This window comes from Poecile atricapillus, chromosome W, assembly GCF_030490865.1.
Source record: "Poecile atricapillus isolate bPoeAtr1 chromosome W, bPoeAtr1.hap1, whole genome shotgun sequence".
NCBI lineage: Eukaryota > Metazoa > Chordata > Aves > Passeriformes > Paridae > Poecile > Poecile atricapillus.
The window spans coordinates 54,481,924-54,500,273 of record NC_081288.1 but is presented as its reverse complement, the minus strand read 5'-3'; the positions used below and the strand labels follow the sequence as shown (position 1 = coordinate 54,500,273).

Below are 18,350 nucleotides of genomic sequence, written 5' to 3'. Positions count from 1 at the left end.
CTGGGAATTTTGCTTGTCAAATTTCTTCTGTCACAGGAATTCAGGACATTTATATCCCACTCTCATGCAGTAACAGCTTATAGTTGAGAGCACAAGGGGAATGGAGAGAAGAGTTTATTTGTTTTTAACATGAAATTTCTTAAAGAACACTTGAAATGTTTGTAATCCATTGCATATGATTAAGATCTGCAGTAGCTCTGGGTTAATGTTTTAGAAACAGTATATAACTTTAGTTCTAGTTTTTAGTAAATAATTTAAAAAATACTCATTTTTAGAAAAGACAGTAAATCAGGTTGGTGAATGGAAAAATTAAATACTTAGAATATAATTACACAAACCTAGAAAAAATAGAGAATATTACTAATTGTTATTAACATCTCTCTTATTTATAAAGATAATCTGTTTCCTGGGTAATGTAAGAGCATCTGTGCAGCCTATAAAAAAACAGTGCTGTGTATCTGATCACAAAATTATCAGATTTTAAAAATGCCCAACTATGAAATTCCCATGGGATCTGGTTCTACCTTCTCAAAATCAATAGACATTTTACCATTAGCTTTAATAAATGCAGTGCTGTGTCCATAAACATGCCAGGTTATTCCCATTGACTAGACTTAGCTTCATGTTTCTACTAGAATTTTTAGGATGAGACTAATAAATCTTGAACTCCTGAGCATTTTAATATACATCAGACTTTTAATATACATCAGAAACTATTTCCTTTAAACAAAATTGGATTTTGTTGACAAACCTCTTGGAAAAGCATTTTTTAAATTTTGCGTTTAAGCATCTATGCAATACTTACTTTCTGTAGTAATGTCTAGTTCCCAAGTGCCACCTGGGTAGATTCTCACTTTCTTGTACCTGTGAACTGCATGTGAAGTATGGACATTCAAAAAAAATCATTCGGGACAATTTTGCTTCAGATTCCCTCTTGGTGTATTTGTCATTGAGAGCATTATCTAACAGGTTATATTTGTGTTTCTTGTGGAAAACTTACGGTGTAAACAGATGTATGATGACAGTTTTATTAAGACTATATGTGCAATGAAGTCTTTATGCAATAAGTGATTGCTGCTCTGAGAAACAGAGAATGGTTTCAGAGAACAGCTTTAATGCATCAGCATTCAGCCATTGATACAACTGAAAGGGTTTCCAATGTTTTTTTAGGCTATAATTTCTGGTAAACCTCTTCCCAAGTGTACCATAAACACATGAAATAGTCAGAGTGCACATCCTGGAAAGGTGGGCACTGGCAAAGTGCTGCCCATGGTTATCTTGTACAAGATGGCACCTGTGAGCAGATGTTGGCTTTGGCCCTGATTGCCAAGGTGCTAAACTGGTGTGGTGTGATGCAGTATTCCTGCTGACTTTGCAGGGACTGCCCATGTCAGAGGACTTCTGGAGGCTGTGGCCTCGTGCATGGTAACAATTCCACAAGCTGTGTAAGCGTTGAATATGGCAGGGAACTCAAACTGCCTTTGGAGTGCAGAAAGACTGAATGTCTTTATGAGCAGTTTAAAAGCTTAAGCACTCCAGATGTACATAGCTGGTTTTGGCTTTTGTATTTCAAAGGTTCAGATGTAATGTGATATTATTTTTCTGTTGAAAAACTGCTTGTATTTTGTTTGGAATGTTTATTAAATGCTAGCGGTGTTCCCATATTCCAACAATTATTTTCATTTTCCATTAGTAGCTGGGATGGATAATTCAAGTTCAATGATGTGCTTGAGATTATTTGAGGTCTTAATTATTCTTCAAAGGTTATTATGATATGTACTCTGCTCAATGGCTAAATGGAGATATGAAGTACTCATCTGACTAATTTCTGTTTGCCAGTCATTCTGTTTGCCAAATGCTTTATTCAATTGCCTAATTTCTATAGGTTTTCTGACCTATTGCAAAAAAAAAAAAAAAAAGTGTTTAAAAATGTGCAAATTGTAGTGTTACACAACTAAGAGGAACACTTAATTTAAATTGAGTTTTCAGTAGTGCCAGCTCCTTGTGCTGCTTATGTTTTCCTCAAAAGCACTATTTTTGTAGTATTTAGTATTCAGCAATGTTTTTCTATAAAATTTTAATTGTGATTTTTTTTTTCCCTTATTCTCAAATTACTTCCTGTCACGCTAATTTTAATAAGTAATCTTCACTTTTGTTGTTATGTAGTTATTTGCAAGTGTGTGATTTGACAAAAGGTCTACTTGGTTAAAGGCCATATTTGAATCAAAAGCTGTGTTTGTATTAACCTCCAAGAAACATGAGAGGACCGTGCCTAATTACTTAAAAAAATACTCAACAAAAATGGATTGTAGCTTGTTGATCTTCTTATTTCTTTGGTAACCCAGAGTAATCGTCAAGAAATATGTGGGCTTCTTTCTCAGATTCTTGAAATTTGATCACAGTGCAAAATTGTCCTTTGGCGCAAACCCAGAAATACGCATCTTTGCACGATGCACCTGGACATATGTGGCAGGTCTGGTAGAATCAGCTAATTAACAACACAGGCTTAAACAGGCACCTCATCTGGCAGTGTAGTTAGTTGCCTGATGGTGCTCAGCAGGATTTGGTAGTGCTTTTTATTTTTCTATCCTAATGGTCTGCTGCCCACCTAATTTTGCCTTATTGTCAGCCACTACTTACCGCAGCTTGAGGCCCTCCCAGGAGGCTAAATTATTATCAAAGGATTAGGGAGATGTAGCCTTGCAGCTCTGACATTTCTGATTACTTGTCTATGCCAGAACAGTAATTAGCTGTGACTAATTAAGAAAAATGTTCCTGCCATAGAAAACCATTTAAAAGAACTGAGAAGTAGAAAAGCAATTGAAAAGCTGAGCAGTGCTCAGATTTGCCGATGCTCTTTAGATTTTCACCAAAGTCTTAACTCATCTTTAATTACGTCTCTTATTTTATAGGGGAAATAGAAAGCTCGTGATATGTAGACCACTCTGTAGCTGTCTCATGATCTAACAGAATTTTTTCTAATTTTGAAACAGTTGTTTCTTTTATGGTAAAAGAATTTTAAAGAAAACTGTAGGCAGTGTCACTGGAAAAGTGAGTTATATTGACATGCTCAAATATAAGAAAGTCTTCTGCAAGATGGAAGCAACATCTTGCAAACTTATTGTTCAAAGTCTTTTTAAAGTTCACTAAATTATTCCTGATGTTTTCAAATAAACTCACCTCATTTTTCAAGGTAGCAATCTCTATAAAGTAAAAATAGTTCATTTGAAATCTGAAAAATGTAACCTCTATCTGATTTCATATAGTGTAAAAGTTTTATTTTAATTTTCTTTTCTGGATTATGCTGAGAAAAAGAGTGCCCACTCTTGGAGGGTGCTGATTATGCTGCTATGACTTCAGCAAAGCTCAGTACTGTTGAAACCAGTATGACCACAACACACTTAAAGTAAAGCATGTGCTTCAGAATTTGCTGCTTCAGGATGAGAATATTCAGCACTTTGTAAACTGTTTTATACTGTAGCTGATAGTGTTTTCTCTAGAGAAACACAATGTCATAACACAGTGACTTTATTTTATATGGTTCTGATATGATGCACTTTCACATGTCTTCATTCTTTATGACATTTCTAATTCCTGAATTTCCATTTTGTTGTATACTACACAACCCAAAAAGATATAAAAATTATTTTCTCAAGACCTTAAGTATCCCATAGCCCAGTCTGCATTTAATATTCATGGAATGGACGTCTGACACCTTTTTCACACCAATTCAATAATATTACTTAAATTTTTCCATCAGGGGAGTAAGAAACTATGAAATAGATATTCTGATATCTTGCTAAAAGTGCTCTGTGGGTATAAAGGGGAAATAGAAGATTATTTTTAGGGCACTAAAACTGATAACTGCCTGATACTCAGAATTCCTTATACTGCCTTACCCTCTAAGTTCCCTGACTTGTGTGAGAAGCTCACTTCTTTGAAAAGAAGAAAAAGAACACTGTATAAATTGCTCTTAAAAAGCAATTTTAAATGGGTGTTCTGAGTCACAAGAGGAAAAATGGGGAGAAAAAAAAAATCCTAAACTTAATATTTTAAAGCCCATCTGATATATTTTTTTTTCCCCTGAGGGAAATTTTTCAATCAAATAGAACCACAAGGTGGTTTTGCTTGTTTGTTTGGGGAGGGTCTGTAATACTGGGAGCTTCCAGTACAGTTTCTTTATATGCATTTCTGGTATATACTGTTCATTCATTTATTAACTTAGTTAAATGGATCTATCCATCACTCACAATATCCATTCACTAAAAACAATAACAATTCTAGCTAATAAAAGAGAGTTCCTTCCAACATTCAGGCACAATTTAGTCCTTTAACCTTTTTATCCTGCTAGGCATAAAGTAGCAGCATCTCATTCCAGGCACTGCACTTTTTCTTCTTATCTAGATGGCTTGAAATGTGTCTAGCAACTTAATAGAATCAATTGAACGTGGACAACTATAAAAATATAAAATAGCACTGAAACTTTAGATGAGTCTGTCAGTAAGTGTTAACTGTGGCTACAGCTTTCACATTCTACACAGTCAAGAGAAATCAATAAGGATTTTACCATTTGTATTGTCTTACCTAATATTTGTTCACCATGAAGTGCCAGGCACAAGCACCATCTAGGGAATATTGATTTCTTGATGTACTGTAATTCACACACGTATAAACAGCAGGAGAACCTTGTGGCTTCTCAAACCTTACTTGCAGGCTTGATGTTTATACTTATATTTCATTTGGGTCAAGCTTAGTTGAAAAAGGAAAATAAAACTCTGCATAAGTGTTCACAAATAGACAGAGCCACATTGTTGATCACATTACAGGAAAAATAGTGCCAGAAACCATAACAATAATGTAGGTTTACTATAGCGAGTCAGGCATAACAGAAAGAGGTTGATATGTTGCAAATCAGAATAGATAAGGATGCTGCAGAGTGCTCTGACAGATTTGTCAGTGGAAAGGGCTTCTTCACCTATTTAATCATGGGAAACCAAAGCTTTAGTGCTGATTTAAATGTGCAGAAGTATTGAACTATATAGAGATTATTTTCTTTAAATAATTTTCAGGTGCTTCAAGGTATATTTTCTTAATTTACATTGCAATGAATTTCTTCTGCAGTATACTGCACTTAAAGAGCAAGGAAAAAAAAGGTAAAATAATGCAGAGAAAAATCAGCTTAAAAAAAACAAACCCAACACAGCTATAAAATTTATACAGCTGAGTGTTCACAGGCAACAGGGTCCAGGATGGAAAGGAACAAACAAGGCACCTGCCCAGTCCAAGGACATTTCATCCAAAGAGAGGGAGAAGAGAACAGCAAGAGGGAGGTAGGAGGCTATACTTGTGCTCCACATTAGGGCCGCTCAGTGCAGTGCCCAACTGATGTGTTGTGAGAGAGAAGTAGCTCCAGCAGTGTGCATCTCCCTGTCAGCTTCACAGCTACATCCAGCTCCATCACATGGCACTGCAGTAACATAAAGAGTAAACGGATGAGTCAAGATTGATGAGGTGGAAAGAAATGAGCTGCCTGTAAATATTCACTCAGAAGAACTCAGGATGGTTTAAATGCTGTAATAAAAATATGTACTTGACCTCACTCCACAGGGAGCAGAGAGTCTAAGTAGAAGATTCGAGGACAAAAACTACTGGAGTGTAAAAGCTACAGCACAGATGCTGACCCAGTTTCAGCCTATCTTGCTTTTGGTACTGGAATGAAGAGTATTCTTACTTTAAAGGGGGAATGCAGCTAGCAGGAGGTCTCCTGTGGTTCCTGTGACGATATCTCATTCCATGGGAGAGAGAACTAGTTCTGGATGACTGGGCTGAAGGAGAGATGGGTGTCTTGATTGCACACCTTACAGAGTGAACCCAGACCTTTAACTTTACTGATGGCCACAAAGATGATACAAGGGCTGGAGCATTTCTCCTGTGAAGACAGGCTGGGAGAGCTGGGGTTGTTCAGCCTGCAGAAGAGAAGGCTCCAGGAGACCTTGGAGCAACCTTCCAGTACCATAAGGGGGCTTATTAAAAGGGAGGAGAGGCACTTTTTATAGGGGATTGTAGTGACACAGCAAGGGAGAGGTTTTAAACTGCAAGAGCGTAGGTTTAGATTAGAAGTTAGAAAGAAAGTACTTACTCAGAGGGTAGTGAGGCACTGGAACGAGTTGCCCAGAGAGGCTGGAGATGCCCCATCCCTGAAAGTGTTGAAGGTCAGGTTGGGTGGGACCTTGAGCAACCTGGTCTGGTGGGTGGCATCCCTGCCCATGGCAGGAGGATTGGAACTGAATGATCTTTAATGTCCCTTCCAACTCAAACCATTCTGTGATTCTATAATGTTAGGCATTCACTTAGGAAGACTGCTTAGGATTTGTACAGCACAGTACATTTGCAGGGCTTTTAAAACTAGAGCCTGATAGCAAGATGTTATAATGAGTAACAACTTGGTCATTTTGCATTATGTTAATTTGTTTATTTTGAGGATCCAAGCTGGCTTTCATTTCAGGGTCACTCAAGTGATGTTCCCTGTTCTGTGCCTCAGAGGATGTTTGTGGATATACCCAAACTGCAACACAACACAGTGTAGCAAGACTGACACTGTTTGCTCCACAGAGTTTTAGCACCAGAATAACCTATGGAAGTTTTGTTCACAGATGCAGTGTGTATCCAGAGTGAAGCAGAGAAACTGTTTATACTGTAAGTCTCTCACAGCCATGAGCATCATGTTAGTGCATACTGTGTAAAATCAGAACGGTAACATTACATATGTCCAGACATAGAAGGAAGTTACGTGTGTCTAATTTTTCAAGCTTACAGTTTCCCAGCTTATCTGCCATATGAGAAGAGGCCACAAAAAACAAAAAAAAAAAGTCACAAATGTTATAAAGTAGCATAAATATTGTATATTGCTTCTTTAACAACCGGTATGAAACACAGGGGAAGATGAGTACTGTGTATTTTGCATTAAAAGTGTATATTTATTTGTAAATTTGCAGTAGTTCCATAGCAACTGGCCATCTTTTAATTAGAAGCCAAAAACATGAAAAAATTACTTTCCTTCTAAAAGATAAGCCTTTCATATGTTAGATGTTCTTTTGTTTTTAGAACCGTATCTTTTTTGATCAGAAATTTCAAAGATGCTTAATATGGTTTTAAATGAGCCATGGTTTTTCTTTTCTTCTCATTATTGATTTCTTAAAATTAATTTTGTTTCCTTGTATCACCAAAATATCCCATCCAACAACTGTTCACTTGTTTGTCCTCTTAAGTCTTTCTGAACAAGTTTTGAACCCATCAAGGTTTGGGTTCCTTTTTCTGTTGAGCTCCTTTCCCTTTTCCCCTGCTTGCTTTGGGAGTGGCAGTGGGAATCATTCATTCAAATAGGCAGAAAAGAGACTGGCTAGAGACTAAAGTATTTGTTCATAAGAAAAAAAAATGCTTTCTGAGCTTCCTGGGATGTTGGAGTAATGGGAAAAAAAAAAAAAAAAAAAAAGGCAAAAGAAAGACATAGGAAGCATCCCACTGGAAGAAAGAAAAGCTTTCTTCCTTGGCCAAGTAGAGTGCAAGAAGTAAGTTCTTAAATCTACTAAAATCAGATTTATAAAAGAAAATCTGGGCACCTGGAGGGTGGGGAGGGTAGGAAAAATTAAAATAGGTGAGGGTTTGTAATTCCAAATGACTAAACTTATGAAATCTTGTATCAGAAGTATGTGTTGAAGCAGACTGTGGTGTCTGATTCCTTTCTCACCTCTCCTTTCCTGATACATATACCTGTAATTTAGGCAACATTTTTGCACATTCCTAAGACAAAGTTCAAAATGTGACTTAGCATTCCAGGCCCAGAGGATTAAGCAAAACACAGAAGCTGGATGAAAGCCTGAGATGTTTCCAGGAAGATGCCTGGATAAATGGTGCCAAGCATTAGGAATGTAAGACTGGTGAGGTGAAAGAGGAATGTGTCAGAGGCTCTGTGCAAAGGAGGAGCTCAGGAGGAACACAGGAACATTACAGCAGAAAGAAGTGACACAGCAATGGGAGGACTTCTGGACAAGTCCTTGAATGAAAATGTAGGAAGGAACTGTAGTGAAATAAGGACTAGAGATAGAGTTTTTGCATTTGACACCATATTGACTTAGTCTTTGGCATTTTCCAGACCAAGGGCTTTTAAATATCTGACTTCTTTTTTTAAATAGGCAAAAAGCTTCATTTGTTTGTCCTTCCTGCTAATTCCATGATTCCAGCATAGCCAACTCAATGGATTTTCCGCTCATGCTTAATTTAATTTTAATTGCTTTCAGTTTATCTTAAATAGAAGTTCCTAGGGGAAAAATAAAGATGCAAAAGGAATAAATGTGGGGGCATCATTATGACCCCCCACACACACACACGACTTGGGGGGCGCTTTCAGAGTTACCAAGACTTCCCATCTTTCAGAATTGTATGAACTCATCATTGCTGAGGTAAGAGTCCTCATTTAAGTGAATGATATCTATACCTAACTTGAAATACAGGTATACCTTCTAAACCTCTGAGTATTTTCAAAGAATCTATGAATGACATTTGTGTCACTTATAACCTTTAGCATTCAACAAAGGCAATCAGTATGACTATTCATATTTTGCAAAAAGGGAAATAAATTATGAAACTTAAGTCACAACCTTTTTTCAGCTTTTACTGTTAGCATTTTTAAGAAATAACTTATTTATTTTGTCAGTATTTAACATTTTTTTAAATATGCTAGAAGTTCCATGGTCTGCTTGTAGTGCTCTTTATCATAAACTTGAAGCAATATAATAGCATTGTCCTTTAATAAAAACCAGGTATTTTAGCACTTAAATTTTAACATGCTCATGTTTTGTCTTATATTAGCTCATTATTATTTTCTCATTTTAGGTTATGCTGCATTTGGTGTACAGTGCATTTAGTGAGAAGTATACTTTCTGTTGCTGTTTCTGGTAGGGCAAGTAAAGCTGAAGGAAGTAGAAACATCCTGTTGTTGTCTGAGTGACTAAATTCCTGATCAATAGTGTGATAAAGGCTTCCGCAGGAACATAAAATGCAGCTCCTAGAAAAGCTGTTCCCCTGCCATACTCAGCAGAGAAAGCATTATGACAATCCCCATTTATCAGGAGCAGTCAAGGTATAGAAACTCAACGGGGTCTTGTGTCTTAGGCGTTAGGGATACCAGCCCTAGAAAGACTCAACCATTGTGTATTGCTATGTATTGAGCCTCCTTCCAGGTGGCAAACAGCTGCACCTTTTTATAAAACTTCAAAATAAATCTTCAAAAATAAATTCAAAGTGCTTGCTTTCAGCCAATAAGTGTTATATTTAATTGAACCATTCTGCGAATGTTATAGCTCAGGCACCCAGAAAGATGGTGAATATTTATTATATTTGTTTTGTATTTCCACCAGTCAGCAGAATAATGAAATTCCTTAACTACTTCTCTTTAACTTGCCTGAAGAAAGCACGGTATGTTGCTAAATCGCTTTTCACTAGCCCTGCCGAGAAACAACTTTAATCCTTGTTAGAAAATTGCAGAGTCTGGGCCTGACAAAGAGCTCATGCCTGGCGCATTGTGAGCGCTGGGAGCGGGGCGAGGGGAGCCCTTTACAGCTGCGTGCCTCCAGCCCGTCTGAGCTGGACTATTTAGGAGAGGAGGTTTGTCAATTCCTCCCGACAATGGAACGAGTTTTTCAGTGCCTGTAGCTGCGCCGAGCCCCGTTGGGGATCAATGCTGGCCATTCAAGCTGCACCCTCTTTCATTGCTTTGGTTTGTTAATTTAAGACTAAAGGTCTGCTGAGGGGGTTTAGGGTGTTTAAGAAAGCTGATGAACTGTTTAAGAAATCTGATGAACTGAGAGCGTTTATAGCCCTGGTGTGGCAACTATTGGCACTGAGGGAGCTGTGTCCTTGTTGACCCTCTTGTTATTAAAAATGCACAAGTGCTGCGCTTCTCAATATTTCAACACTCTTTCATTGTCAATACCACCTTCTGAGCCCTTCAGCTTGTTGCTTGCTCTAAAGATCTTCTTAGATTGGGTTTGAAAACTTCACCTTAAACACTAGATTAGACTGATGTTCTGTTTTCCGTGCTCCTGTTGATTTGTTGAACCTTCCCAGGGCTGGAAAGCAAGTAGCAGCTTGATGGGGAGACGGGCTGCTAATATGATTTACCAGTGTACAGTCATGCACAATAAGTGTGAATGAATACAAGGGTCTCACAGAGTCAACCCTAGCCTTTCCTTCTCTCTTATTTTTTACTTTGAAAGAGGTATCTCAGGAAAATGAAGTGAGTAATGCATGCCCTTACAGGAGTTGGATGGGCTGTGAATAAGGAGAGAGGATGAAATAGCGAGGCTAACATTTTAGTTAAAGTGGTTGGCTGCTGTTATTTGCTGATTTGGAAAAAATGTATCATAAGCACTTAGTGCTTTACTCTTGCATAGACAATAGCAAAGAATGTGACAGTAGTACCATATAATGAACATCTGCAAGAGATGCATTATCTTTTCACTGCTATTGTTACTAATAGGAAAGTTACTTTTTCCTAAAACCAGTTAAAAACAATTGTTGTTGCTGTCAGTTTAACTGGGTAATCTCAAGACAATTATCCAATCACTGAAGTTTTGGGGTTTGCAATAGATTGCCATCAGTCACAGTAGATCCATCCCTGTCTCTCTAACATGCTCATGGTTGTCAAAATGTGTGGCCTTGGATTCTCTGAGAGGAATTTGCAGTGCTGTGCTTTTTAACAGACTCAAAAAGAAGTTATAGGGAAATCTTTATTTTCTAGTTATGAAATTCAGCAGATTTAAGTTTATTCAGCTTCAGCCTAATTAAGTCCTCAAAACTAGTGGATGTATGACCAATCATTAAGAAGAATCCTACCCACAAGTATCTCTGTGAGGATTCTACAAATATACTGGATGTGATTTTTATTAAAAATAAGGTGACAATTGAAAATAAAAATACTTTTTTATCTAGTAAAACAGTAGTCATTTTTTCTGAACAAGATATGTTGACAGAAGAGCATGTACTGTAGTATCATTTCACAATCACCAAATTAAACATTTGTACTGAAATTTTAATGCATCAAAGCTAGTCAAAAAAACATACTACATTGCTTTCATTCATTAATGAGTAGAAAAATAATTTCCTCCAGTATCTTAGCTTTTTTTTCAGTGCATGTAAGAATATCACAGGTATGTAGAGTTCAGGTTTTACTGCATCCATCTTAAATAAGTTTTCTAGCTGGGCTTTAAAACATTTTGCCAGAAATCTGGAACAGTCTATTGTCAGTAATCTGTCCCTGTTCAGTATTGTTGCATGGGAAAATCAGTCTCAGAATTTTCAATCCTGTCTGGAGGTTGTTTGTCTGAGCAAGTTTGAGCCCATTGTGCTTTCTATTTGATACATACAAAATACATAATGGATGCATTACTGGAAGAATATCAGTTTTCAAAAAGCTCCCCTACTAAAATAGTTCTCTTTACTAGGATTGTGTGTGAGTGATAATATAATTTCTTGGCTTATTTGTTGCATTTGGATAGAATGTTTAATGTAGGAAATTTTATGTTTATTTAGATCAATAGAGTTCCCCAATTAATAAGTACAATTGTATTTTATTCTCTAGACATCTGTATACATACAACACCTGTCATATAATTTACCACTTAGTAACAAGTCTCATTAAAAATATTTTGCAGGTACTTACAAAGGAAATCAATACCAGCATGCATGTTAGGAATGAAATAATGTAAATAGGATAATAATTCATTCAGCGATTTAAAAACAATATTTTATGGATATCTACTTAGTCCCACGTTTTAGTGACTAAATCAAACTATGAAATATGTAGCTGTCTGCCTTTTTTTGTGGTGCGTTTTTTAACTTCTGTAAAATAGCAAATTAATAGGAGAAACTCTAAAAAGTAGAAGTAATTTATTTTGTGATTTATAATTAAAATACAATTGAACACATTCAAAAAATTAACAGAAGAATTATTAGATTAATATCTAATTTCAAATATCTTAAAACTGATAGTTATATTGTGATGAGACTGTTCCCTGTAAGGAAAAGGTATTTGTAGTTATTTGCTGTATGTTTTTCAAGCTTTTTACAGCAAGCTTACATTTTGATGGAAGAATTCTATTTCTTTCTTTTGTAACATCCAGTAGAAAGTAATTTGTCTTCAGTATATATTTTCACTGTATACTTTATTTTTTTTTTTTTATTTGGAGATGGGTAATGAGACATGTCAGATACTTCCTTTGAATTACTTTCACAAAATATACCTGCCTAACTTGAGGCATTTTAAAATAGGCACATGATTTCCTCTCTTTGCATATCTCTGTATTTTGCAAAGACACAAGAAATTATATTAGATAATAATTTAAGCCTCTTTCCTGAGGGAAAAGAGACTAGATACAGAGCTATGACACAAACTCTTTTAATCTTTCACTGTTAAAATGAAAAAAAAAATAAAAAAATCCCTTCCTTTTTACAGTTTGACTAAATGACATCTGGTTGTGATTTTACAGGAGGGGGGAAAAAATGCTACAACTATATTTAGTAAAATCTCTTCTAATCCAGTTAATGTGGAAGAACTATTACAGCAGCTATTTGGAACTGAGCATTTTTTACAGTAACACAGACACCAACAGCAGAGGGCTTATTCTTAACCCATCCATTTGTGAAGTGTTGAGTGAAAATATACCCATGCCTAAGACATAAAAAAGAAATAAGGTAGGCTGTAATTATAATTAGTAATTAATGTAAAACAAAACCTTAATATGGTTATTTTGGGGAGGGTGGAGTAGTGTTTTGATCATATTTAAAAACAGTTTCCAGGGAATTTTGATATTTTTTTACTTAATGATGTAGTGATTAAAAAAAAAAAATAAAGACAAATTCCTTTTTTTCTGGTACTGTTTTCCTGTTTGGATTGAAAAATCTAGTTATTGTAAATTCTCTCTCAAGATACTCTGCCTGTTTCTATCCTTGCTGTTTTAGCTGTCAATTCTCTCCTGTAATTGTATCTTTAATATCCATTCTCACTGACAGATAACAAAGTGCATAACGCTATTTTGCTTGAACATGTTGTAACTGAAAGATAAAATGGCAGGTGCTAATTCGTGTAAAGAATGGTTTAGGTCAAGTTATTTGATTTCCTACTGACCCATGCAATTCTCATAACAGGAAATTATATCATTGTTGACTTCAAGTGCTGATCTGTGATCATTTCAAAGTGTTTCATTACCTCTCATTACCAAATCTGTTAAATGAATACTGCAGGGTTATTTGGTGGTGTTTGTTGTTGTTTTTTTTATCCTTCTTTTCAGCAATGGTATAGCAACTCCATGAAAGTCATATGCATGTGGTTGGCTGACAGATTAGACGTTCAGCTTCACATCTACCAGCTGAAGACTCTCATCAAGATAGTGAAGGTAAATAAAATATGTTCGCATTAAACTGCATGGTAAAGAGAAAAAAGTAATAAGGTAATAACATGGAAGATGAACCCAGAAGTTAAGAAAATGTGGAATAAAGTTGTACACTAATGTAGGTTAAGGTTGGGATTTTTTTTTCCCCACAGCTGTAGCAAATTCCAGAAGTAAAATAACTTATTAAACTCCTTAATATTAATTATATGTGCACTAGTATTTGTCATAAATTCTGGACTTGGAGACAATTGAGATAGTTCCAAAGAATTTTGCAGCTAGCTGTACAGCATTGCTGTATGATTATTCTTACTAAATTTTCATTTGTCTTGTTACCAATTTTTTGGTTTACCTGAATAATTTCAATAGTGTTTCCCTCTTCTCCTAAAAAAATGAGTTATTTTCTTTTTTATGCAAGTGTAATTACTAGGCTTAATTGAAAACAGTATTCAATACATTAGGTAACATTTTCTAATCTGTGATACTCAGAAGTAAGTATCAATAGAAATACCAGTCCCTCCACTTCAGTCCTCAGTTTTTTACATTGGCCAAAGCCAAATGCTTCCAGGTAGAGTGTAACATGCATTGCAATAGGCAATTATGGGTTAAGCTACCATGAAAGAAAGTTTCCTCCTAACTCCCTTTCAGATTGTAGTCGATACCCTTAGGCAAGAGACAGAAAACCATTTCAGATCTTTTTCTTTTTAATTCTGTCTTGTTTAACTTTGGACATTCTTGTTATCTGTGCAGATGTGGAGTAAGAAACACCTGTTGTCAGTGGTGACCTCGACTTCTTAAAAATATTTTTTCATTAAGTTCTTGCAAGATTATAAAGTCAAAAGCATTTTAACTCATGGGCACTGGAATTGCAACTGCAGCTTTCAGGATTCACTAGTAAAAAAGGAACAGAACAGAGAGAAATGCAAGAAAACAGTCATAATAATGATGGCATCATGGCTCCCTTAAAAACCCAAGCTTAGCTTTGCTGGTTTTGACTGGAATTTCTCTGGGAGCAGGATTTGGCTCTTCACTTGATTGTGTGCCCAAATGGCAAAAGCAGTTTGCTGTTCCTTGTTGAAATTAATGGCTTGTGTGAAAGGTTTAAAGCTATTCTCACAGAATCACAGAATCATAAAATGGTTTGGGTTGGAAGGGACCTTTAATATTACCTTGTTTCAACCCCTCTGCCATGGGCAGGGACACCTCTCACTAGACCAGGCTGCTCAGAGCTCCATCCAGCCTGGCCTTGAAGACTTCCAGGGATGGGGCATCCACAGCTTATCTGGGAAACCTGTTCCAGTGCCTCACCACTCTCACAGTAAAGACTTTTACAAATCTCTAATTTAAACCTACTCTGTTTTAATCCATTCCCTCTTGTTCTATCACTCCATGCCCTGGTAAAAAGTCCCTTTCCAAGGCAGATATGATGCCCTGAGGAAGACGATCAGCATTAGAGGATCTAAACCCTGTACCCCATGAGATCTAAGAATGGGCAGGCTAACTTGTACAAGAGAAATATCACCAGGGAGATTAAAGGAAATTTGCAAAACTGAATTTCAGGTGAATGAGCAGCACTGCCAACCTGCCTTCCCTCTGCCACCTGGCACACTGGTTAGCCTTGTTTGAAAGCTCCCAATGGAGGTGGGAACACTGCTTCTGGCAGTGGCCTTTCTGTGCCCATATACCTGGTTTTCTCTGCATGTAAATTCCAACTGTGTTATTCCGTGGATATTAAATATCCACCTTCTGTGGATATTAAAGATTGGAAGAGATGATGTCAATTATATTCATTCTGGAAAACAGAAAATTTTGTGGACCTTGGTTTTGGAGGGTGAAGATAGAACTCAGGAACTCAGCAGGCAGGAGGCTACTAGGAAATACAAAACAATGGTTCAAAAAGAGTATCATAAGAAACTTTATCTGCTTCAGCCCAGCTGCAGAGAGACATGGGGAGGCATAGTTCCTCCAAACTAGAGTGTATGAAGGCACTTTTGTGTTTGCTTTAGGAAAAATCAAACAAAAACACACACAAAAAAGCTAGGAAGCTGTATTGCTCCTATCACCTCTTAAAAATTTTATTTTTTAAATTTTTTTTTTTTTTTTAATTTTAAAAAATCAATCAAACCCCAAATAGATTGGAGGTCATTTTTGAAGGACACAGGATGAGTAAGAGAAATATAATTCTTTTGGATTTGGATGCGACAAGAGTAGTAGCATTATTAAGAAAGCATAGAAGGAGAAACATTGTTCCCTTTATTCTCTTTAAAGGCTTATGATGGCATAAAGGTTTCATTAGATGTCTGAGACATGTGCAGAGGGATGTGACTAAAGGAGGGTCAAGGACAAAGAAAGTTAGGGAGAAATGAAAAATTAAGCTTGGAAGTGAACATTATTATCCTGCAAAACTATGTCAAGCGAAGAGCAATGTCTGAACCCCAGAGTGCTGGTCTGAGAATGGGAAGAATACAATGTGAAAGTGAAGGAAATTGCTGTAGGACCCGTTAACAGCATCAAAGCAAATTGAATGCGCAGTGTTATAAAAAGGGAATGCAATGGTGACACTTGAAAAAGAACAGGCGGGGTACTCGCAGGAGTGTGTGAGCAAAACACAAGCTGCATCCATTGACTCTGACGCTGACCTAGGAAAGTCAAATAAATCTCAGTTGCAGTGATTCAAACAAGGTTTAAATAATCATCATAGGGGCAGAAAAAAAAAATCTCACAACTGAATGTTACCCATTTTAAGAGTGGTCTTTTGCAGTTCTCTGAGGTATTGAGTGAAACAAGATCAAATCTTTTCTTTATCTAAGGGTTGTACATGGTCTCCTCAGGTGGAGGAATGTGCCTGATAGCCCTTAATTATCTTCCATTTTCTTTTCCCCATATTCTCTTCCAAAACATTCAGAATTTGTAGTGAGAGCATACACAAAATAAGGAACTGCCTAGATCAGTTTGTCCTTTTTAAGTCTTTAAGGGTTACATCAGGAAAGATTATTTCAAATATGTTATAATCTAAAATAAAGTACATAGGTGACTTTCCATGTGCTTACTTGAACACAGAATTAATGAATAAAACAATTCCACTCAGAATTCTTATATGATGGAAGAACAAAGTAGTGTTTGCTTGTTCATAGGAAGGTTGAATACCAGGGAAACAAAATCTTCTGAAATGAAAAAAAGTAGATGCAAATCAAAATGTAGGGACTTAGAATGTAAATTAAGTAGGTAGTCACCTGAGAAATTCTGGCACTATATAGTATAGATCATAAATGGTGTTCGTTATTGCCACATTTGGCATATAAATGTAAAGAGAAATATAAATAAAATTACACTATGGGGGAAAGGTCAAGCATTTACATTTTCTGTGAAATGACAGAACTGAACTACCTGTAGCCACATTCATATTTCAGTAGGTATCTAGAGAAATTCTCAGCTGGTGTCTTATTGAATAAATGAAACAAATGGAAGTTACTGAGAAATCAGCAGTTAGACTATGCTATAGCACAAAATACAACCTATTAAAGGAATGACCATACAATCAGAATCTCTAGAGTTTGTAGAAATCTCATGCAGCCCAAAAACTAAGACCGCAAAATCTTTATCAAGGTGATAGGTCCCTAACCTGCAGGAGGATTAAACCTGTGCCACTGGCATGCTAGAAATGGCCAGTGAATAGTGAAAAAGTACTCAGACTTGCTGGAGTCCAACTCAGGATGTTTTACTTTTGCCACAGAAAACCTACCGAGACTTCAGGTTGCAAGGCGTGATGGAGGGGACGCTGAACAGTAAAACCTACGACACCGTGCACAGCCGTCTGACTGTAGAGGAAGCCACAGTCTCAGTCACGGATGCAGGAGGACTTCAGGGCATTACAATGAAAGACAGTGATGAGGAGGAAGGATGATATTATTTCACAAAGCATTCAGAGCTGATGGGTGATGGTCTGAGGGTGGGATTTATCTTTGCCTTGGGGTTTTTTGGTAACTTGTCCTTGTAATTGCATTTATAGTTTTGCCTTATGATATCGGTGCAGAAATGTAATTTGCTCCATTAAAAAAGAAAGTAAGATTATCAGAGGAAAAGTGCCAAGGACTTTTTGAGAATAATGGTTGTAGCATATTTTTATGTATAGCTTTGCTTAGGGCTGCAAGAACACTAGCATGGAGTTTGAGTTCCACTTGTGATTACATTTCTTTCCCTTTTGTTTGCTACCATTCATTCTTGTATCTCCATCTGATATTGATGTCCTGTGCAAAAACAAGATGTGTGTCTCACTTAAAACACAGCTATAAAGGAAATCATCCTTGGAATGAGTCAATGCCCTAGGTAAAAAAAATAGTGTATTTTCAGGATTACAAATTGTTTACCTTTTTTTTGTGCTTAATTTTACATTATTACGTGATGTGCATTAAAAATTTTAATCTTGGTTCTTTGTATATTGAGACTGGTATATAAGCAGAAGAACTTCAAGGACAGTCAAACACAAACTGCTTAAGAGTGTCGTGTCTATTCATTTTGCAAGTTTAAAGATATCTCATCCTGTTGGATCTCAGTAAGCTTGCCATCTATGTTTGTATTTCTGTGAAAATTTTCAGGCAATAAGAACACATTTTGTCGTGGCCATTTATGTATCTACCCAAGTTTGTATAGAATTCTACAATTAAAAGATGTTTTCAGTATTTCAAATTATTTCACACATTGTATGATTCTTCGTGAGAATTACATTTTTGAATTATTTAATTTACATAGTGATTTATAGCAAATATGTTTGTTTCTTTTATAGAGCAGATATATATAGCAAACAAGTAGCCAAGGACACAATGCACTGATAAAGGAAAAAAGCAAACAAAAACCCCTTAGTAGCAGATGAACAGACAGGACCCACTGCCTGCTTTTTGATGCCCT

The 18,350-nt window shown here is 36.4% G+C and overlaps 1 protein-coding gene across 4 annotated transcripts in view; it reads left to right on the top strand.

Annotated features, from left to right (window-relative positions):
- LOC131592057 (calcium-dependent secretion activator 2-like) overlaps nt 1-18,125 on the top strand; it is a 283,092-nt gene extending 264,967 nt beyond the window's left edge. For all 4 annotated transcript variants that reach the window (XM_058863314.1, XM_058863313.1, XM_058863312.1 and 1 more), the window contains 2 exons: nt 13,347-13,451; nt 17,179-18,125. In XM_058863314.1, coding sequence (XP_058719297.1) covers nt 13,347-13,451; nt 17,179-17,349 — 276 coding nt within the window. In that variant the 3' untranslated portion in view covers nt 17,350-18,125. The remainder of the gene's footprint in view (nt 1-13,346; nt 13,452-17,178) is intronic.
- Nucleotides 18,126-18,350: the final 225 nt, after the last annotated feature.